We start from the raw sequence: 23616 nt of genomic DNA, 5'->3' as shown, positions 1-23616 counted from the left end.
CCACATCAATAATGTTAAAACCAACTATTTTAAAAGAAAATGGTTTTCTGAAAATACTGCAATACTCCTTTAAATATTGTAAGATGTTTTGTTTTTTAATTTGAAAAGCAAACCTTAGGCATAAAGTTAAGTGACTTTCTCAGGGTGCATCTACACTAGTTAACTTCAAAGTTAGGCACTACATTAAAGTAGCCAGCAAAGAGTCTATGCACATTTTCCTTTACTTCAAATTTACTTTGAAGTAGGGAGCCCAACTTCAAAGTCCTTACTCCATTCCCAGGAATGGAGCAGTGCCCTACTTCAAAGTTTAAATTCGAAGTAGGGTGTGTAGACAAGCAACTTCGAAATTATTTTTGTAGTGTAGACACAGCGTCAGTAACAAACCTGAGAATAGAAACCAGATATCCTGAGAACAAGACGTGTGCCTTAACCACAAGAACATCCCTCCTCTCAAATTCAAGACAAGTGTTGACTAGTTTCAAATTTATGCTCAGAATTCAGAACTAAAAATATGTATCTATGGTGCACAGCTCACTTAAAAAAAATAGAAATCCCACTAACAGTACTCACCAGGCAAAATATTTGATTGATTTCGTTCAATATTCTTGGACTTATCTTCATTTCCACCACTTCTGTTTACTGAATCTGTAGGTGACATAACCATTAAATATATTGTGTAAGCTATTTATTATATTACTCTTGGTAAACGAGATTGAATGTTTTCACATGACATTTTATAATCCAAAACCCTGTGAAATTAATAACTGTTAATGGACTTAAGTAAGCCCTCTATCAGTCCCTAAATGCAAAATCATACCTTTGACTCAGCTTTCATGCAGCAGTCCTTTATTTAGGCACACTCCAAAAATCAAACGCACCACAAATATAGTAGAAACAGAATTCTATAAACTTAAAACTATTTTCCCCAACAGCCTTGTAAGGAAGGCAGATTATAATTTCACTGTACTTGCAAGGAGCTCACATAGCATCATGATAGGACCATATAGTCATTCTAGACCGGTAGTTCTTAACTCATGGCCTGTCTGTGGCCAAATCTGTACACAACTATGGCCCATGTGACATCTTTGGACCCATACAGATAGTATGTACACTGGGTGGATGTGGCCCACATAACAGAAAGAGAGTTGCATAGATAAAGGTAAATAGGTTGAGAACCACTGCTCTACGTTCTTAAAGCTGCCCTCTTCACCCTTTTTATATTATTTCCCTATTGTCTTAATTAGTCTTACAGATAAAAGGAAAGCAATAATTTGATTTTTTTTTAAATTTGCAAACATGAAAATTTTATAGCAGCCCCTTAATACATAACCAACAATTTACCATTATTTCCTACAAAACAGTGAAGGTGAGTAAAAAAAATAAAAAAACAATATAATGATTTACTAAATGAAATAAGTCACTTCTTTATATCATAAAGCTATGGAGATGTTCACATGAAACCGGATGCGAAGAAAATACTGGCAACTATTTTCATAAGATTGTCCATTACAACATACTGGTTCCTAAAGAAAAATACTTTCTCTATATACTTTTGTGAGCCTACTCACGTTTCTGACTCACTTAAACCACAAAAGTACTTCTCTGAATGAAAACAGAAGAATGACTACTGCTTCAACAGCATGTGGTTGAAGATTTCCTGTCATTTTATGAACTCTCTTAGCTGCTTGTAAATACAAAGAAGAGGAGTGAATGATGTGCTCCCCCACAGTCCTTAGGTCAGTCAAGGAATTTTCTTTTTTACTACGCAGTGATGGTGAGCAAAATATTCGTCATTTCCTACCCCCAACTAAAACTTCTAAAACTTCAGATAGAGACAATCAAACAAAACCAGACTAGAATACATCTATTTCTATAGTCAGGCCTTAAACTGGACAGAAGGACAAAGTACGGCATACCACATTATCTCTCAAGCTGCCATTTTAGGCATCAGAATCACAAGATTTTTTTTAAAGTCTTTTTCTGTTACCTGATGCCACATTGTTTGTCCAAAGTTTACAGACACAATGGAGCTTTAGCTTTAAGAGGGGTGAATGGACCTATTCATTACACAGCATATTAATTACTGGTGCATTTCAAGTATAACCAACCTCTCATTTTGGCTTCATGAACGTGGAGATACCTCCACTTGACTGGAGGGGAGAAAATAATATGGAGCCAAAGCATCTAGCAGAACCTATGTGTGCTTCTGAACACCACTGAGGAAATATTAACTGTTTTAGTGTTTTCTTTTAGGGCACAAGCCTACCCTCTAAGAGGACACACACAATGCTGTTAAAAGCTAAAGGATACACATCATGAGTGTAAGAAGCTTAGGATATATGGCAATGTGCACTATATTAAAGTGCACATTTGAACTCCTGACCTTTGCTCATCAGTAGCTTAGAAAATAAGAAAGCAATTCTCCCCGGAAGAGAACATTAACGTTACTCCACACATTAACAGGTGGACTGATAATAGTTAGATAAGTGTGCCACACTGGGGCCAATGCCTTTAAAACTAATTCAGTTCAAGAGAGTAAACAAATGTCAAAGAAAACAATTATTCTCTGCCTAGAACGTGGATATTTAATTCTGTCTTTCAGAGATCTCTGAAGTGTCAAAAAGAGAAAGGATCTAGTTAAGTGAGTGTTTTTCTGCCTACATACGAGTGTCTAAAACGTGAATTAAAGGGAGAGAGAGCGCTGAGACAAAGTAAACATATTAGAGACCACAGAAACCCCTAATACTTCTGTCTTCTCTGAGATCTCTTACCCTTATTCCAAACTTTGTAGGTTTTAGGTTAAGAAAACTGTAGCTTGGCAGACCCTTTATGTTTCAAGATACAGAAGTGATCATTTATTTATATAGTACTCTTCTCCTTCCCTCTAACCCCTAATCCCAAGGTGCTTTATGGCAGTGCATTCCCATTCTATCCATAGAAAAATGACTTGCCCTTACAGACACATACACAAAGCATTTAGTCACAGGGGTATTCTATTTCAAGAAAAATAATTTTGATTGCCACTGACCATGCTGTCTTTTGGACTTACTGCTGCGTTGTGCTCTAGCATAAAGTACAACTTGCTGCACAATTTCAAGCTGCTCTTGAATCCCAGGAAAATGAAAATCTGTGCATTCTTGGCAAACTGTTGCAAAATCTAAAAGAAAGTAAATTTGAAACATAAATTGCAGCTATTGTGATTATTATATAATTTTGTGCTAGTACTCTAGACAGCTGGTGAGAGAGAATAGCAAACATTGTATTTACAATGCTCCGCTTTAAAAGGGAGGGAGAGAACATTTTTGAACTAAACAGATTATTTACAAAGGAAAGTCTTCAAAGGCTGATTCTGTATACTGAATACAAAGAAATCCTAAAAGACCTTGCCTGAACTCAACAAATACTGTGTGCATAAGGTAGTTTTTTTCCCTCTTATTTTGTAAGACACAAATTTGAATGCTGTGACCTCTTTGTTGGTACCTACTGCAAATATTTAAATATATCGGAATGTTAGTTTCCAATAACTGTTATAAACCACTAGTGTAAAAATTATGTGCTTCAGAATTAATGAATTCAGAGATAAATCTCATATACAAGATATCTAGGAAGCCAGAATCAGCATCCTAGTTCTCCGACACTAAAGATACAGACCTTATAATCACAGAAAAGCACCCCTGTTGGTAGGAGTCTCTCTGTGAGCAACAGAATAAAATTAAGCACCTCCCTACATGAATGTTCAATTTTGTGTTCAAAATTAACATTAAAATTTCCAGAGGTGCCCAAAGGCTGCAATCAAGATCAAGGTCCCATTTTGTTTGGTGCTATACACCAGTGACTTTCAACCTTTACAGACCATTGTATCCCTTCCAAGAATCTGATTTGTTCTATGTACTCCTAAGGTTCACTTCACTTTAAAGCTTTAGGGCAGGTCTACACTAAAGCAGAAGGTCCTATCAGCTTCCTTTACTCCCAATGAAGGGCAGGAGTACCGGTGCCAATGTAGGCACCCTGTTAGTTTGATTTAATGCGTCCCTACCAAGAGCAGAAAAGTGAACTCTGAAAGATCAACCACAGCACGTCGATCTTCCTGGAAGCGAAGACATAGCCTTACAAAATCAGACATAAAAATAGAAAAAAGTGTCACAGCATACTATTACTGGAAAAATTGTTGACTTTCACATTTTTACCATACCATATTTATATTTCAATTGAATTAAAATTGTATGTATAGTACACAGATTAGAACAAACAAAATATTCTATATGAAATTTTAGTTTGGACTGACTTCATAAGTGCTTTTTCCTGTAGCCTGTAGTAGACTTTAGGTAAATATTTACATGAGTTGATACAGCCCCTAGAAGTTCTCTGGGTACTCCCAGGTTACACATACCCCTTGTTGAGAACTGCTGCTATGGACACAAACACAGAGTAAGAGACTAATAGTAAGTTCTTCTGAGTGGGATCAAAGATAGCTGGTCTTTCAGAACCAGTCAAAAATCTTTAACTTTACTTACACAAGTAGTCCCACTGCAGCAATTCACATGAGCACAGATAAGGATTTGGAAATTTTTGCAGGGCACAATATGTTCCTATGAAGCATATGTATAAAATACTTACAATACTGGGACTAAATAAGCAAAGTTATCCAAATAAGTTACAAGGCTTAAAAAATAACATGGCCCTGATCCGATAATATTTAGTGCATGGGCAGACTGGTACCTATGAAGCCTCATTATCTTCAATGTCCTTCTGCCGGTCACTTGCATATTTATGTTGCAAGATTGGTGCCCATGCATTTTCTTCTAATCTGTCTCTAAATAAAAGTCACTAAGTTCAGAATTTTTATTTATTATTAAAAGCAAACTGAAGGGGACACATCTTCAAAATGTGTGGAGTTCACTCTTGATATTGTCAGCCTAATAAGGAAGCAAAGCCCAGTAATAAACATTTTCATCTGTTTTATACATCTTGTTGACCTCCATAATATGCAACCAGGTAATCTTTTATGAGGGCTTTTGGGAAAGAATTTTTCTTAGTAGCAGTTTTCAAGCAGAAGACATTTTCCCCCTTACACCCCACCCCACTTCTCTCTAAGGTCTAATAAGTTGCTGTTGTATATGGTGGAAACTGCTTTGTTTGCTAGGACTCTATTAGTTGTCAAAAATATCTAGGGATGAGACTAGGCAATTTTTTGTCTGTTTCAATAAACAAATATGTAAAAAATAAAGATAATTATTGATAACACACTTTTCAGAACTCAAGAAGCTTAGAAATAAGTAATGTCAATGATATCATGCTGCAATTTCTGCTGCTACTGTGTTTTTATTCTCTTGGAATACTCTACTTCTCACTGGAAGTATTTTTTTTAAAGAGAAGCTATGGCAGGATGTCAGGGACAGAAGACCCAATCAGTAACAAGTGGCTCCAGCCAAAACAAACATCTGAAATGTAAACATTTTGCACTGAATTTCAGGAGGAAGCTGGGAGAGGTCTGTAATGTGGTTGAGAGGAAGCCCATGTGGCCAAGATTGGAACAAGGGCAAATAAAATTTCAGTAGCCTTGCCCACAGTGGCTAACCATCTATACAAGGTTAGCTATTTAAAAGGAGTGCTCTCACAACTGTTTGCTAGAGTAGAAAGTACATAGAGCTTTAACTGATTTTCACTTTAACTCGGCGTATGCAACATGTCTGAAAGTCAGGCCTATTTATTTGAGATACTAAATATGGATTTTAAAGCCTAGCTTTAGGCACCAAGCTGTGAAAACCTTGGTCTTGGTAAAGATATATGCCATTCAGCACACTCGAAGTACAGACTGAGCCTGTTTAATACAAAACACTCTCAACGTCCATAATCCGGCAGGATTTTAGTTAGTTGGACTACCACTTATCATGGGTGTGACCAAGGTTCCTGTTGTCTCATTAAGTTTATTTACAGCCACCAGTCCTGGCTCTCAGTGTTCTGTGCTGTTATTTAGTTGTAATTTACCCCTAAATGTCTTCAAGGAACCCAGTAAGTAGCCTAAGCATTGGTAATGTGCTAGACAATATTGACCTCCTGTGGTCTGGCAAATTCTCTGTTCGGCACCAGTCTGATCCCAATGGTGTGGATGAGAGAGGTTCAACCTGTATTATTACTAAAAAGTTCCAGAGTGATGGGCAAGTGAGAGAGGGATCTACACACACAAGATTATTTTAGTACTATGATGGAGGACAGAGATAAAATAAAGCAAATTCAAGATTTGAGCTACAAAAATTGAGATCTGTCAGAAAAAAAAATGGAGGACTTGTGTTACAATCAAATTTTATACGAACTGCTTCTTTCTGAGAAGGTTTAGAGGGCAAGAGTAAAGATTGCAAGGGTAACTTTGGTTTTCACTTTCACGATGCACCAAATGATATGACTTACCTCTTTTAATGCCACTGTATGAACTGATTCGGTTATCTACTAATAAAACCAGGCCACAAAGAGAAGTTGAGTAGAGGGATAATGCAGTTTGAAGTCTGTGAAGTTTTACTCCACTTCGATGATTGCGTTTGTGTTTACAGAAGTCCAGTATATCAGCTCTCAATAACCTCAAATTATGCATGGTTTTCAACTGGGCACCTGTGTAAAAAGCAAAACACAAAGAGAACCAAATACTAACAACTTCAGATATGTTACTATATAATACCTAGAGCATTCACTGATGTCAACCTTCCAGTGCTCAGATATATATTGTAATGTTGCAATTTATTTAAAATATATTTTTCTGTGATCATTTTATTTAAGTTTGAAATAAATGCAAAATTACAATCTATTATTATTTTTAAATTAAATATCTTCCAATAATGTTACTAATTGCTGTCCAAAAAAATCTATGTTGTGGTTTTCTTTTTCATTTAATGAAGGTACATAGTGGCTACAATTGGCTTTGATGAGGGGTCTGCAAACAGTTTGGGAGGCAATTGGGCATCTGAACAGTTTTTTGGGGGGTGACAGAGTCCACACTAGTGAAAAGGTTGGGAACCTCTGGCCTAGATAATACTAGTCCTGCCATAAATGCAAGGAACTGGACTAGATGACCTTTCAAGGTCCCTTCCAGTCCTAAGATTCTATTAAAAAGATTCTATTAAAAAACTACAAATCACATAAACAAACGACAACTGTTCATTTTAAATACTTCAGTCTTGGTAATTCTGTTTTGGAACTTGATCTAATTCTCAGCTTTTGTCACTGACTTTAACAGAAGCTGAAACAGGCTCTACATAAAAGAAAACATTTCAACTGCACCATGAAATCTTTCCTAGAAAAAGTTGCTTAGTTAACTACATGCAAGAGTATTGTTTAAACAGTTCAGCTCATGATGCCTTATTCTAAGGATTTTAATGTTTCATCACTTATTCTCAGTTTTAAGTAGGAGCAACAAATCATTTTGTAGAGTAATACTTCAGCGTAATGTCTTCTTGAGAATTCAGTACACGATCATCTATAGGATAATGAAAGTATACGTACCCAAATGAATCGTAAAACTTTCTTCTAACTGTCTCTGCTCTTCATAAATTCTTCCATTTCCTTCTACAGATTCTCTCAGCTGACTGGGTTGAACTTTAATTTCCTCACTGAAATCAATGAAAATAAATTTAAAAGCTCTAGTAGTTTTGCATTATTTTTTTTTCCCAAAACTTTTTGTCAGGGCATCCAAAACTTCATCCAATGGAGCCGAGACCCAGAGATTCCAAAAATCATAGGCCTATCCTGATCTGAGCAGACAGAAAAGACTCCACTATAAAGAGCAGAGATTTGAGAAAAATAATTGTTGAATCTCTCTTCTTAACCTAGCTAGCTGTTCAGAGCATCTTGTGAATAATCCTTAAGTTTCTGGATTTTATAAAAATCCATTTGTAGATATTTTAAAATGGGATATCAAAATGAACCTGAGCTTCAAATTAGACCTACTTTAAAATAATTACAATCTGGTGGGAGAGCTTCTGATCGTGCCTTTAAAAGAGAAAAATACACTACAGTTCATTCATAATGAATAACATGAAAGTCCCTATTTCTTTTGCGGGACGTTAAGAATCCTAAACTCCCCTTCTGGATTCCCCAGCAAATTGCAAACACTGTTGTCATCCATCAGGCTCAGTGCAACTCAGCCACAAATAAACAAACCATATTTGCTTCTGTAATGTTAGATGAAGATGAAGACAAACTTCTCAAAAAGGAAAGATAAAGAAGTAATCTGATTATCAAACTGAACAGTGCATACTATTTTAAACAGATTTAATTTGTGTTCTCTCAATTTTTAAACATCTTCCAGATCAATTAAGGTTAGTTATTAAACTTTATTATTAAATATTAATAAGTAAATATTCTCCTCTCACAGTCGGAAGGTGCTGAACCAGTAAAAGACAGCATTCTGTATTAGTACTTCCTAGGCAACCCCACAAGTTTCAGCATAATTAAATTTTTAATTAAAAAAAAAATCACAATTTTTGTAAGCATTGTAAGTATTTGGAAGTAAGTAAAGATCTCAATTTTGAAAGCTCTTGTGAGTAATCCTACCAAACTCAACATGACTACTCCATCCATAAGCATTTGCAAAAGTGGGGACTAAGTTGGGTACAACCTGACTTGAGATGTGCTTGATTTCCAGAACTGCTAAGGGCCTACAATCCTTGGCATTCTGAAAAACAGGAACAAGGGTCAGAAACTCAGCTAGTATAAACTGACAACTCTGCAACTACAGCAGCTAACATTTGGTGAAAACAGAACTGAAGTGTCTTTTAAAAAAAAAAATCACACAGCAAAGAACAACCTTGAGCGGACAACTGCAGATTATGTAACTTTGGGAAGAAAGACAAGGAATATGGAGTGCAAGTGGTGCTCTTGTCCATCCTCCCTGTTGAAGGAAGGGGTCCAAGTAGAGATTGTCAAATTACGAAAGTAATATGGGGTTGCACAGTTGGGGGAGAGAAGGATTTGGTTTCTTCGACCATGGGATTCTATTTCAGGAACAAGGCTACTAGGAAGGGACAGGATCCACCTAACAAAGAGAAGAGAGAGCATGTCTGTAGGCAGGCTTGCAAACCTAGCGAGGAGGGCTTTAAACTGGGTTTGTTGGAGGTTGATGACACGAGCCAAGGTAAGTGGGAAGGAGAAAGGAACATCAAAGGAGCACCCCTGGTTCAAAAGGAGAAAGTATGCCAATCAGCTAACTATCTAAGGTGTTTGTACACAAATGCAAGAAGCCTGGGAAACAAACAGGAAGAATTAGAGGCCCGGGCACAGTCAAAGAAGTATGAAGTGATTGGAATAATGAAGACTTGGTGGGATGACTCGCATATCACGTTGCATCTGATGAAGCGGATCTTTGCCCACGAAAGCTTATGCTCCAAAATACCTGTTAGTTTATAAGGTGCCACAGGACTTCTTGTTGTTTTTGCAGATACAGACTAACTTGGCTAGCTCTCTGAGACTCGCATAACTAGAGCACTGTCATGGAAGGGTATAAACTGTTCAGAAAGGACAGGCGGGGAGAAAAGGAGGAGGAGGAGGAGTTGAGATGTATGTGAGAGGGAAGTATGATTGCTCAAAGCTCCAGTATATGGAGGAAGAAAAGTCAGCTGAGAGTCTTTGGGTTAAGCTTAGAGGCGCAAGCAACAGAAGCGATGACGTAGTTGGTGTCTGCTGTAGACCACCAGATCAGGTAGATGAGGATTTCTTCAGACAACCAAGAGAAGCTTCTAGATCATAGGCCCTGGTTCTCATGGGACACTTAAGCATCTGGACATTTGTTAGGAGACCAATACAGCAGCACACAGACAATCCAGGAAGATTTTGGAGAATGTTGGGGATAACTTCCTGGTACAGGTGCTGAAGAAAATGACCAGGGGACATATTCAGCTTGACCTGCTACTCACCAACAGGGAAGAACTAGGGGGTAAAATAGAAGTAGGTGGGCAGCCTGGGCTGCAGCAACTATGAGATGGTAGATTTCAACATCCTGACAAAAGGAAGAAAGGTAAGCAATAAAATACAGACCCTTGATTGCAGGAGAGCAAACCAGCTCTCTGAGAGAACTGATGAGCAGGATCCCCAGGGAAATTAGTATGAAGAGGAAAGGAGTTTAGGACAACTGGCAGTATTTTAAAGAAGTTTTATTGAAGGCACAGGAACAAACCATCTTGATGTGCAGTGAGAAAAGCAAATATGGTTGGCAACCAGCTTGGCTTACAAGGGAAATCCTTCGTGAACTTAAACTCAAAAGGGAGGCATATAAGAAATGGAAATGTGGACAGATGACTAAGGAGAAGTATAAATATATGGCTGGAGAATGCAGGGAAGTAAATCAGAAAGGCAAAAGCACAACTGGAACTGCAGCTAGCAAGGGATGTGAAGGGTAACAAGAAGGTTTTTTACAGACATTTTAACTATAAGAGTTATCAGGGAGCATGTGGGGCCATTACAGGATCAGGGAGGTAACCTGGTGACATATGATGTGGGCAAACCTGAAGTACTCAATTTTTTTTTGCTTCTTTCTTCACGAACAAGGTTAGCTCCCAGACTATGGCATTAGGCAATGCAGTATGGAAAGAAGGTGGGCAGCCCTCAGTGGGTTAAGAACAGATTAAGAGCTATTTAGAAAAACTAGACGCACATAAACCCCTGGGTCTGGATTTAATACATCCAAGGGTACTGAAGATATTTGTAGATGTCACTGCAGAGCCTTTAGCTATTACCTTTGAAAACTTGTGAAGATCAGGAGAGGTCCTAGATGGTTGGGAAAAGGCAAGTGTAATGTCCATCTTTGAAAAAGGAAAAGAGAACAATTCAGGGAACTTTAGATCAGTCAGCATTAACTCAGTACCCAGAAAAATCATGGAGGGGATCTTCAAGGAATCCACTTTGAAATACTTGGAAGAGTGGAAAGTGATCAAGAGTAGTCAAAATGGATTCACTAAGGACAAGTCATGCCTAACCAATCTGATTAGCTTCTCTGATGAGATAGCTGGCTCCGTGGACATGGGGAAAGTCAATGGATATGATATAACTTGACTTTAGCAATGCTTTTGATACCATTTCCAACAACATTCTGCTGGACAAGAGGCTGGATACAAGTCAACAGTGTGCCCTTGCAGCCGAGAAGACTAATGGCATATTGTGGTGCATCGGGAGAAGCATGTCCAGCAGATCTAGAGAAGTTATTATTTCCCTCTGTTCGCCATTGGTGACGCCATATCTGGAGTATTGTGTCCAGTTCTGCCCCCCAACCCCAGTACAGAAAGGATGTGGATGCATTAGAGTGGGTTCAGCAGAGGGAAACTAAAATGATTAGGGGGCAGGAGCACATGACCTCTGAGGAAAGGCTGAGGGATCTGGGCTTTCTTAGTTTGCTGAAGAGAAGAGTGAGGGGTGATTTAACAGCAGCCTTCAACTTCCTGAAGGAGGGCTCTAAAGATGATTGAGAGAGACTGTTCTCATTAGTGATGGATGGCAGAACAAAGAGTAGTGGTCTGAAATTACAGAGGGAGAGATGTAGGCTGGATATTACGAAAAACTATTTCACCAGGAGGGCAGTGAAGCACTGGAATGCTTTACCTAGAGAGGTGGTGGAATCTCCACCCCTAGAGGTTTCTCAGTCCTGTGGCTTTTCCTGGCTGGGATGATTTACTTAGGGTTGATCCTGCTTTAGGCAAGGAACTGGACTAGATGACCTCCTAAGGTCCCTTCCATCCCTAGGATTTTATGAAACAGAGTACCCAAAACTGAGACGTCAAAATAACAAATGCATCTTAAAAACTGTGTCTAACACTTATGGTTGTGGGATGGGGGGGAATTACTGAACTGGCAAACAGGACCTACACACAAGATGATTTTCATGTCACCTTACACAACTTTAGATTGGAAGAAACTGGTTGTAGTAAAGTCCATGGTGGGCTGGATGGCCTAGTAGTTAGCATAAAGTCAGACATCATGGGAGGTAGTGGTATGGGAGCCCAGGCCCACTCACTTCACTGAGCTGTAAGCTAGGGCTCTAGGAAGGTCAGCAGTGAACCGTCGGAAGGGTATGGGCCCTCTGTGTTGTGTTTCCTACTACCACTCTCAACATTTCTGGTCGCAGATCAGGAAAAACAGAAAGGAAAACAACTGTCAGCCCCAATGAGGCTGAGCATACAGTCCTGGTGTTTTCAGGGAGGCATCTCTAGCCCTTTTTCTAGGAAAAACCTAGAACAATTTGCTCTGCACTACTCCTGCCCCTTCTGAGCTGGGTTGCTGTATTTTCAACCCTGGTTCTGCAGGGTGGAGGGATGGGTTATCAGAGACCATTATTACCCTTTAACCCCCTCCGTTCCAGTGCATGGTTTGAACAACCCATCACACTCTGCTAAGTCTCTATAGTTTTACTGGTGTAAAAGCAATGTAGGAGGCAAGTCAGGCCCAGTACAGTCAACCCTCAATTCAATGGACCCTGATTTAACAGTCTTTGGTAATAACGAAGCTACTGTAGCCACGGCTGGAAGGGCTGCCACATGCTCCTCCCACGAGGGGTGGGGTGTGTATGTGAGTGCCACTTGCCCACATATGTGCCCCACCCCTGGTGGGAAAAGCGTGTGGCAGCTCCAGAGGCTGCAGCACTAGTCCCAGCCACTCCTGTGGTCCTAGCTGCAGCTGCAGCTGTGGGGGGAGAAGCCTGGCTGGGGATGTTGCTATGGTGAATAAATTAAACTCTTTGGATTTAATGGACATTTGGCTTTAATAGACAACCCTCTCCCCATTACTCCGTTAAATCAAGGGTTTACTTTATCTCTGAAAATCATGAACTGCCTATTTACCTTAGCAAGCTGTTAACTGTGAATTTAGCCTATGAGGGTTTAGATGTCAACTTTCTTAATTTTATACTGACAACGTAGTGAGACACATTCTAGGATGGAGGGTAGAACTTGATAAGAACATTGCAATTTTTTCCTTTTTGATCTCTGCTCACTACAATAGATAGTAGCTCAGCTTTGCTTTTTTAATAATAAATTCCCGAATATGTATTATAGAAATGACCTGACAACTGACAAGTACTGCTGAACAAACTTTAAACATGTATTCCAATATTCTGCATGTCAATTTGGAATAAAAAAATTGAGATATAATAAAGTATTCTGGTTTTCATTATCTGTCGTCTTCCCTTCCACTCCAATGGATGCAATCTCCATTCTCCTTTCTTTGCTAGAAACAGTTAGATGCTGCCATGTTATCTCAGTGAACATCACATTCCCTATAATCTTTCAAGCGCAGCAACAGTTCATGTTCCACAACAGTCCCCTCTTCTTTCTGCCCATGCCTATTTGCATACAAATACTTGTGACTCCATGCTGGTTCCTCCCTACCCCAGACTAACCTATCCCTGAAACTGTATTCTCCTTTCTGGTACCTGGCTGAGGGAGCAGTTATGAACCTGCAAACATGTATACTGCACATGGGGTATAGAAGCCAATTCCCGCAAGATGGTGAGCAATAATTTGCCTCTAGTGCACATTCTAGCCTGTAGTCAGAAAAGTGTTTCTTCAACCTTAGCACACCAGCAGTCACAAAGAACTAGGAATTTTTCCAGTTACCAGGTAACAGCCATCCAAGAAGGAGTTCATTTCCTTAAAAGTATATTAAATCAAAACCTGTAGTATGAATTAAGTGTTTATAAATCTTACACATTCTGTAATACTGCAAATCATCTATAAATGACCTCAGAATGCATTATATTAGAAATACACTTTTTTAATAGTAAAAGAAAAGTAGGAGGACACAGCTTAAACACATTTAATCCCAATAGGAAGCGTTTTACATTTTCTGTCTTCTAAAAAGAATGTGTGATGGTTCCCCTTTCAGCAGTATTCAGACTTCCAAAACATAGTTTCAATTTAAATGACTATTAGATAAAAAATTACTAAAAAGCTCCTGTAAATACTGTAGTTCAACAGAAAGAATATTTAGAGTGGGAACTTTCCAGCAGAGATAAATACCTGATTGAGCTGTTGTTGGGATTTTTTAGATCTTCATAAAGTTTTATCACCCATTCCTGATACTCCTGCTTTTGGATGGCTGTGGATTGTTTTAGTTCACTGGTCCATTTATTCTCCAAAACCTAAAAAAGTAGATATCATTCCAACCAATTCATGTTCCTTTAAGACAATTCTTTACATGATTTACTCCCATTCACTCAATTTAATTTACCTGTTGAGATTCAAAATGCTGAGCAGCCAATGCATTCACATCTTGATCTGTTAGTGACTTTCCTAGTTCTTGCATGACCTTATCCATTTCTGCTCCCTGTCTAAAACAGAAGCCAATTATTTAGATCAATGTATATCACATTAAATAAACTTTCTAGATATCTCTGCCAATGTTGAAAGCTTAGTTACTTACAGATATCAACTACAATATCAATATTTTCATACTTAAGATAGGTTTAAATATAAAATTAAACTTGAAGGGAAAAAAATCCGAAAACCAGAGCCAAACCTACATAACATGTCCATACGAGTAGTGCAAGGAACTTCACTGGGAATACTTGTGTAAAGCAAGCAGATTTTAATTCATCTTGGTATTTAATCTTTAGCTTTTATTTTTGCTATAAAGAAAGCATTGCATATATTTTCCCTAGTGGATAAAGAAAATTTTTGCAGTTTTTCAGCCATCTAATTTTTAGACTCCAACGTACCAATAATATGTATTCTAAACTATAATGAAGTGAAGGTCTTTTCTCCCACTTCTGATGTGAGGAAGTGGTTGGTTTGCATTCTTAAGGCATGTTAAATGGTACTGGGGCTTTAGTATAGGAGTCAACTTTGAGTTTTCTAGAATCTAAATAAATAGATGTCTCACTGTCGATGTACTGCATTCTTTTTAAAAATATAAGACCATAAAGACAGCCATACTTAGTCACATCAATGGCCCACCAACTTCCGCATTCCATCTTCTGACAAACAGCAGTTCCAGATACTTCAGAGGAAATTAACAGAACAGGACTGAGTGATCTATCCCATTTCCTCCATTCCCAGCTTCTGGCAGCCAGAGATGTAAGGATATTCAGACTACAGAGCTGCATTCCTAACCACGTTGACTAGTAGTTACTCACAGACCCACACTCCATGAACTTATCTCCTGTTGTAATTCTTTTCTAAACCCATTTATATTTTGACCTTCACAACATCCTCTGGCAATGAATTCCACTAGTTGGCTGTGCATTGTGTGAAGAAGTCTTCCTATAGTTTTATATCTGCCACCAATTCATTTCACTAGGTAGCATGAGTACCAGAGGCTACATGAATGGATTTCAATTCTCCTTCTCCACACCATTCACTATTTTATAGCCATCATATCGCCCCTTAGTCGTCTCTCTTCTAAACTGACCAGACTTGGTCTTTTTAATTTCTCCTTGTATGGAAGCTGTTCTCTAGTACTGATCATCTTTAATGTCCTTCTCTGTACTTTTTCCAATTTTAATCTTTCTAGATGGGGCAACCGGCACTGCACACAGTTTTTAAGGTATGGGCATACCATGTATTTCTATATTGGCATTATATAATATTTTGTCTTATCCACCCCTTTCCTAATGATTCCTTAACATTCTGCTGTTTGGACTGTCATTGCACAATGAAAAGATGTTTTTCAGAGAACTATTAACATGAGTTTGCGATCTCTTCCTTGAGTAGTAAGTTTAATTCAGATCTCATCATTTTGTATGGCAAGTTGGGATCATATTTTCCAACGTGTATTACTTTGCATTTACCAACACTGAATTTCATCTTCCATTTTTCCCAGTCAGATCCCAATTCTGTGAGATCCTGTTGTAACTTTTTGCAGCCATCTTTGGACTTAACTATGCTAAGTACTTTTGTATTATCTGCAAACTTTGCTACCTTTTTTCTGCTAGACCCTTTATAAATATGATGAACAGCACTGCTCCCTCTGCAGTATCTTTGGGGACATCACTATTTAACGCACACTGCTGCGAAAACTAAATATTTGTTTCTATCCTTTGTCTTAACCAGATGCTGATTCATGAGAGGACCTTCCTTCTTATCCCTGACTACTTAACTTAGCTTGGGAGCCTTGGATAAGGGATCTTTTTGAAAGGCTTTCTGAAAGTTCAAGTTTAGTATATACAGTAGGGTCGCAACATTCACGAGGGTTCGGTGTTGAGAACTCTTGTGAATGTTGAATTTCACAAATACAGCAGGCTCAGAGCCCCGAGCAAGCGGCGGCCACCAGCACTCTCCGCATGGAGCCCCGGGGAAACAGCGGCTGCTCACAAATTATTGAATTTGCAAATGTCGCACAAGCAAATGTCGTAACTTTGCTGTACACACGATCACTCTTGCCAATGTTTGCTGAGCCCAGAGACCTCGAATAGATTGGTGAGGTATGATTTCCCTTTAGAAAAGCCATGCTAACACTTCCCCAACATAGCATATTCATCTGTGTATAGTAATTCTGTTATTTATTATAGTTTTAACTAACTTCTCTAGAGCTAAATACAGACTTATTGCCTGTAATAACTCAGTTCAGCTCTGCAGCATTTTAAAATATTGGCATCAAATTAGCTATCTTCCAGCCATCTGGTATAGAATCTTATTTAACAAATCAGTTATATACTAAAGTTAGTGGTTCTGCAATTGTATACAGTAGACCCTCAACTTGCGTGAGAATTACGTTCCTGAAAAGCCAGGCATAACTTGAAATTTGCGCAAGTTGAGGGGTCGGGGCCACAAGCTCAGCACCAGCAGCTGCTGCTGCCCCGTTAAGGGGGAAGAGAGCTGGCAGAGCACTTTGCTCAGCCAGCTCTGCCCTTGGGTGCTACGGCTGAGGAGGCAGGGGGTGGGGATACCCTTGTTAAGAGGGATCCTTGTGTTAAAAGGCTGCTGGCTGGCTGGCTGCGATCCAGCTCAATCGCAGCAGCCACTGGCACCAGAGCAGAATGGGGGAGGCACTCCCCTGTGAAGGGGGATCGCAGCTGGCCTGGGGTACACTCAGTGCCATCATGGGGGCGGAGGGGGGCTCGGTGGGGCCCCTTGATAAACCGGGATCCTAACTGTTAAAAGGGCTGCTGGAGCAAAGCTCCATCAGCTCAGCCAGAGGCAGCTGCGCTGCACAGGCAAGAGGGGAGAAGATCCCCCTGTCACAGGGAAACAGATCTTCCCCTGAGTGCCATTGCTGGGGTGGAGGTCAGAGAGTCCCTTGTTAATAGCGTTTCCCCCCACCACCATGTTAAAAAGCTGCTGGAGCACAGCTCCCCCAGCTCAGCCACAGGCAGCAGCTGCCACTACACAGGCAAGGAGGGAGGAGATCCCCGTCAAAGGGGAAGAGAGCTGGCACAGCCAGCTCTTCCCCCGAGTGCCACTGCTGGGGACAGTGGTTGGGCTCCCTGACCCTCCCGCAGATGGCATGCAGGGGAAAATCTGATCCCCCTTGACAAGGGGATCTCCTCGTCCCTCACCCGTGTGGTGGCTTCTGCCTGTGGCTGAACTAGGGGAGCTTTGCTCCACTAGCCAGGTGCCTTTTAACAGGGTGATCCCTGTTAACAAGGGGTTCCCCCAACCCTGCCCCCTGGCACCAGCACTCAGAGGAGCAGTGGGCTGTGCCAGCTCTGTTTCCTTTTGACAGAGGGATGTCCTCCGTACTCACCTGTGCAACAGCAGTTGCTGCCTCTGGCTGGAGCTTCCTGGGTCCCCCTCTAATCACGCTAATATGAGATAAGCACATATCGAATGGGTTTACCCTATTTGAGTCCCTACAGAACTCTAGAGTGAATACCATCAGCTCCCAATAACCTATTACTGTTAAATGTATCAATTTGTTCTAAAACCTCATTTACTAGCAGCTCAATCTGGGCCAATTCATCAGATCAGTCACTTAAAAAGAACAGCGCAGGTATGGGAATCTCCCACATACCCTCTGAAGTGAAGACCTACGCAAAAGTATTCATTTAGCTTCTATGCACTGTCCTTGTCTTCCTTGACTGTTCCTTTAGCACTATGATCATCCGGTGGCCCCACTGACTATTTGGCAACTATAAAAAATTACGTACACCACAATGTATGCGAAACAAACATATCAATGTGATTCCGATTACCTTTGCTTTAGCATTTTCTAGGTTTTGATTAGACTCAAAGTTGCATTTTTGTATTTTAGCTGATTCTGCACAGTTTTTAAAGGAATAAAAAAGCTAAAATAAAAAAATACCTTTCGCGTAATTTTTTGAGTTCCACATCTCTTTCGCTTATTAATTCTGAGATACTAACAAAATAGTTGTGTTCCAGGTTTAACAGAGTTTCAGAAGCTGGAGAATGGATCAGATCGTGGTACACATCTGCAAAATCTTCATCCCAGCTAGGTTCTTCTGGTGTTGCATGTTCTAATGTTGTCTACAAAGTAATAAAGTACAAATATTTTAAAGTATGATGTGGAATTTTTTAAACTAGCATATGGAACCAAAGTCCGTAACAGAGTGAATACTGCTTGTCATTTTGTGCAATTCTCAACACAGCATTTTCATTCTCTCATTTGACTTCTCTCCATCTACTTTCATTTTCAATGTTTTCTCTTTCTTCTCCATCTTCCCATTCCAGCCATCTGTTTTTCCTTCCTTTCTATCAAAGCCACTCTCCTCCCCAGAACCCTATGATGGAGGTAACAGAACAGGGACTGCTCACCCTTCAAATGTGTATAACTAATAAACTTACCTAACATTCTGTACCTGAAAATGAGGAAGAACTAAAAAATAAAAATTATTTATCATTCCCTATCTGTGAGAACACTTTAAAAAGAAAAGTTAAATTTCCTATTAGGTCTCTTCTTTTACTTAGCCGTGTAAAAAAGGAGTCAATTTATTAGCACTGATAGAAAAAGTCTTAGGCAAAGAACTACGATGATTCTGCCCCTGTTTGTGTGTGTTCAATCCAATAGATTTCAATGAGGGTTATACCTTTAAATGATGGGCAGGATTTGGCCAAAAGAGCTATTTATGAAAACTCAGACCTTGTCTACACTACCCTGGGCCATTGACATGTACACAACTTCAGTAATGGCATGGCTACCCAATTCACTGGTTCAACAGGCAGTGATCAATCCAGTGGGAGTCAGTTAGCTGAAGTTGACATCTCAGATTTACTTACTGGGGTGTTTTCAATGTGCTAAGTTAACAGCTGACACCCTCTCATCAACTCTGCCTAAGCTTCTCATTCTGATGAAATATTAGAGTCAACGGGAGAGCACTTAGCAGTTAATTTATCATGTCCATACTAGTCTATATTAGACATGACAAACCGACGTCCACTGGATTGATCACTGCCTGTTGAACCAGCAGGCTGCATAGCCATGCCCTTACGGAAATTGTCTTTTCACAGATAGCTCCACTGACACAATTAAAAATTTGAACAATGAGTTCTGAGCCAAATTATTACCACATGGATTGCTCAGTGAAACTGAATTTCAGTGTAACTTCCAATCCTGTTTACATACACTTTGAAGATAACACACACAGCAAACCTCTGAAAATTCATGACTCTGACTCACCTCTGTGTAAGCTTTAGCCCATGCATTTGCCAACAGGTGCATATCCACTTCTCCTGATTTCACAGCTTCCAGTGCCACCTCTGCTTCTCTATCATAATCTTTTATGCACTCTTCCTCTATGAACTGACTAAGAGATTGCTTTAAGTCTATTGTAATAAGAAAACAATGTGCCATCAACCAGAATTTACTATGAGTAATTAAGAATAAAGGAAAATTTCAACAACTGTATGCATATTTTGTATATTTTGAAACAGCTAAGTTTACTTGACCACATTTTCCCACATACATTAATATGTTGTTAAAGCATAAAAATAGCTAAATACTATTAAAAATTCTTTAATAATCTTTCAATACCCTTTTGCTTAGTCTGTCACAGCATCGTAATACATATGACACTGATAATTTACAAACTTAATGCTCACCATTTTCTATGAAGCATGGTAAATCGTGCAGGAGCATTAGACGTCCATGCAAGTGACTAGCGTTGTCTTGCACAGGAAATTTGAGAGGCACTGTAAGCACAAAGCGCTGATTTCCAGCATTGAATTTATACAAAAACTCTCTCTCTCTAGTGCAGGTATTTCCTTTATTGGTCTTCATCTTCTTCTGTCAATTTTCTGCATAATCAGCAAAACAGCTTGTTTTATCTTTTATATATTCCCAGTGTTCACAATATTAAATACAAAACATAATTTCAGCAAAAATTAAAATATTCAAGCATTTCTGCTGACATAGCTTCTACGTTTTGCTGAGGTGGAGTCATTATGCCAATGGGACAGCGCTCTTCAAATCAGCATAGCATGTCTTCACTAGAGGAGTTACACTGGCAAAGCTTAATTGATGCGCTGTGCTCATGTAGCACCTTAGTGGAGATTTGCCCTTAGACTCCTTAAAAAAAAAATCACATTTCTGTACAGGTTGAACCTCTCTAGTCTGGCACTTTCTTGTCCAGCAACATCTGTAATCTGACAGAATTTTAGTTAGCCACACAATTGCTTTCCTGGGTGTTGCCAAGTTTCCTAAGATCTCATAAAGTTTGTTTCCAGCCACCAGTCCTGGCTCTCACCATTCTGTGCTGTCATTTAGCTGTAATTTACTCCTAAATGCCTTCTAAGAGCCCAATAAGCAGTAGAAGGGCTTGTCTGCACTTGCCCCCATCTTCGAAGGGGTCATGGTAATCAGGGTGATGGGAGATTACTAATGAAGTGCTGTGGTGAATATGCAGCACTTCATCAGGCTAATTCTCCCCCACGGCAGCTTCAAAGTGCCAGCATGCATGTAGCCATGGGCACTTCGAAGTGCCTTTACTCCCCGGGTATACACATACTGGTACTACTAATTTTAACACTTTGAAGTTGCCACAGGGGAGAATTAGCCTAATGAAGTGCTGCATATTTACCACAGCACTTCATTAGCAATCTCCCATTACCCTGACTACTACGGCCCCCTTCGAAGTTGGGGGCAAGTGTAAACCCAGCTGAAGTGTTGGTAATAATACTAGACAATATTGACCTCCTGTGACCCAGCAAATTCTCTTGTTTGGCACCAGTCAGGTCTTGATGGTCCCGAACTTGAGAGGTTCAACCTGTACTTAAATAAGTGCCTGGATTTTCAGAAGTGTTGGGCACCTGGAGGCTTCTACAGATTTTAGTGACTAAATATGGATTTAGTACCCACTTTAAAAAAATCTTGCAGTAGGCCCCTAAATGCAAACATGCTCTTGGGATAGTACAATCTACCATGAGTGGCATGTTGCAAACACTGCTTCCAATACTATACATTAGTAGGTTTAAGTAGAAAAAGAACATACCTTTTAATTGGGATGTCACTGCCTCTTAATGCAGATATGTTCATTTTAAAATGTGGACAGAATCTTTTGGGTTAAGCATCAATTTTAGAATGAAAATTGATGTTTATATGGCTCAGGATCAGTCATGGGGACTCCACACGCTGCGTGCCCACAGTGTCAGCTCCACGGCACTCATTGGCTAGGAAACACAGCCAATGGAAACTGCAGAGGCAGCACCTGCAGATGGGGACAGCATGCAGATCCCCCAGCCACCTTACAGCCTATAAGGGAGAGGGACATGTCACTGCCTCCTGGGAGCTGCCCATGCCCAAGTACTGCCTGGAGCCCATCCGTTGAACCTCCTCCTGCAGCCAACCCCGTCCAGTCCTGAGTCTCCTCCAACACTCCAATGACCGCACTAGGCTCCCTCCTGCACACAAACTCCTTCACAGAGCCAGCAGCCTACACTCCAACCTCTTGTACATGAAACCTCTGATCCCCAGTCCCACCCCAGAGGCCACAGCCCCAGTCAGACACCCCAACACCTCCCACACAGCAACCTCCTGCCCCACCTCAGTGAAAAGGAATGAGAATGTAGGAGCAGAAAATAGTGACCAAATGGGGGAGGGGGAGTGCAGTGTGGAGCCAGTAGGGGCAGGGCCTCAGGGATGGGGGGCAGTAAAGATGTTTGGTTTTTTGCAATTAGAAGGTTGGCAATTCTATGGGCTTTTCTACACTAGCCCCCACCTTTGAAGGGGGCATGTAAACAAGCCCGAGCAGAGAATAGCAATGAAGTGCCACGCCAAAACGTTGTGTGAGTACGGGCACTTTGAAGTTGCACAGGTACTTCAAAGAGCCTGTGGCTACATGGCTTGCTGATGGCTTCAAAGTCTGCAACTCCATAGTTCACATGGCAAGAATTAAGCTAATGAGGCACTGCATATGCAGTGCAGCACCTCACTGCTATTCTCATTTACATGCCCCCTTTGAGGGAAGGAGCTAATGTAGACAAGCCCTCTGAATAGAAAGGACCTCTCGAAGAGAGAACTTCTCTGGCTGCAGTAAAATTGGTGTATCACCTACCAGACACCAACCTGGTATCAGTGGGAAGCTGCACCCTGGCATTTTGGGGGGCAGAGGAGATGGAGTGGACAAAATCTCCCCATTACTCCTCCACAGTCAGAGTCAATGATGTCTGAGGGTTCACCCTTAAAACATTGTTCCCAGGAGCCCTTGTCAACCTGAGTTAGTTCATAAGGATCATGATGAGTGTTTAGTTCTGAGTGCCTCATTTTCTAGATACTCCGGCCAGTATGACCTGTGCTATTTATTTATTTATTTATGTATTTAAAATTTTTACTCACCCCATTTCAAATATTCAAAGCGCCTTACAAAAATTTTTAAACATATATAAGAGATTTAAAAATATAAAACGCAGTAAGGACATAAGACCTACTGAAACATCTCAAAAGAAGGATCACGCACACACACACACACCACTAAAAGCCCGAGTATAATGATAGCTTTAACCTGACGCCGAAACAATGTTAACGCAGGTGCTATGTGCTGCCCCAAGGTAGCAAGTGGGAGACCCATGCCTAGCCCGGCAGCCGCTACCCACAGGAGATCACGGCACACCTCCGCAGCATGAGGCTTTGGGGAGGACCAGCGTCTACTGGCACCCAAGCAAGCGGCACAGCAGCCTGCAGTGCCTGGGCGGCAGGTGTCACGCATCGGGGGGTGCACCTGCCCCCCAAGAGCCACTAGTGGGTGGGGCGAAGGACTGGCCAGCAGAGGAACTGGGGTGGCGGGAAAGGAAACGAGCAGCAGCGGGGCTGCAGCCCCCGCACTCCCTGGTAGCGGCGGGGAAGCGGAACCAGGCGGCCACAGCCGCAGGCACCGCCCCGCATGCACTGCGGGAAAGGCGGCTGGGGATGCGCAGCGAGACCGGGCCCCTTTGCTGCGTCCCCCGCCGCTGCCGGCAATCGGGCCCATGGGCGGGGGAGAAGAGGAGGGGGCGGGGCCTGTCCTGGCCCTTCCCCAGGCTGGGGGCGGGGGTGTCACTTGGCTCGGGGCCCCGCGTGCCCCCTCACCATTGGCCCCGGCTCTCTTACCCACCCGAGCTTTAAGCCAGTCTCGCCAACGGCCGCAGCCCCGGCAGCGCGAGTGACGGGACGCAGATCTCTCCCAGCGCGCGCTGCGGCCCCCTCCCGCACCTCAGCCCCAGCAGGCGGCCTAAGCAGCCAATCCGCTTTCTCGGCCGCTGGAGCGGGACGATACCG

General features: G+C 41.0%; 1 protein-coding gene across 5 annotated transcripts in view; it reads right to left on the bottom strand.

The window, feature by feature from the left end:
* The window catches only part of FERRY3 (FERRY endosomal RAB5 effector complex subunit 3), a 41256-nt gene extending 17670 nt beyond the window's left edge, over window positions 1–23586 (bottom strand). Inside the window, exons 1-11 of one of the 5 annotated variants that reach the window (XM_075002944.1) lie at window positions 23453–23586; window positions 21356–21615; window positions 19968–20162; window positions 19546–19691; window positions 18214–18395; window positions 14203–14302; window positions 13992–14113; window positions 7495–7601; window positions 6409–6606; window positions 3029–3157; window positions 571–645 (exon numbers count right to left, since the gene is read on the bottom strand). In XM_075002944.1, the coding sequence (XP_074859045.1) occupies window positions 571–645; window positions 3029–3157; window positions 6409–6606; window positions 7495–7601; window positions 13992–14113; window positions 14203–14302; window positions 18214–18395; window positions 19546–19691; window positions 19968–20145 (1237 nt within the window). In that variant the 5' untranslated portion in view covers window positions 20146–20162; window positions 21356–21615; window positions 23453–23586. Of the gene's footprint in view, window positions 1–570; window positions 646–3028; window positions 3158–6408; window positions 6607–7494; window positions 7602–13991; window positions 14114–14202; window positions 14303–18213; window positions 18396–19545; window positions 19692–19967; window positions 20163–21355; window positions 21616–23452 lie in introns of those variants that run through there. The other 4 variants (XM_075002953.1, XM_075002961.1, XM_075002934.1 and 1 more) reach the window with 4 other exon arrangements.
* Window positions 23587–23616: the final 30 nt, after the last annotated feature.

The sequence above is a fragment of the Carettochelys insculpta genome, chromosome 1 (assembly GCF_033958435.1).
Source record: "Carettochelys insculpta isolate YL-2023 chromosome 1, ASM3395843v1, whole genome shotgun sequence".
Lineage (NCBI taxonomy): Eukaryota > Metazoa > Chordata > Testudines > Carettochelyidae > Carettochelys > Carettochelys insculpta.
This window is presented reverse-complemented; position numbering and strand designations above follow the sequence as displayed.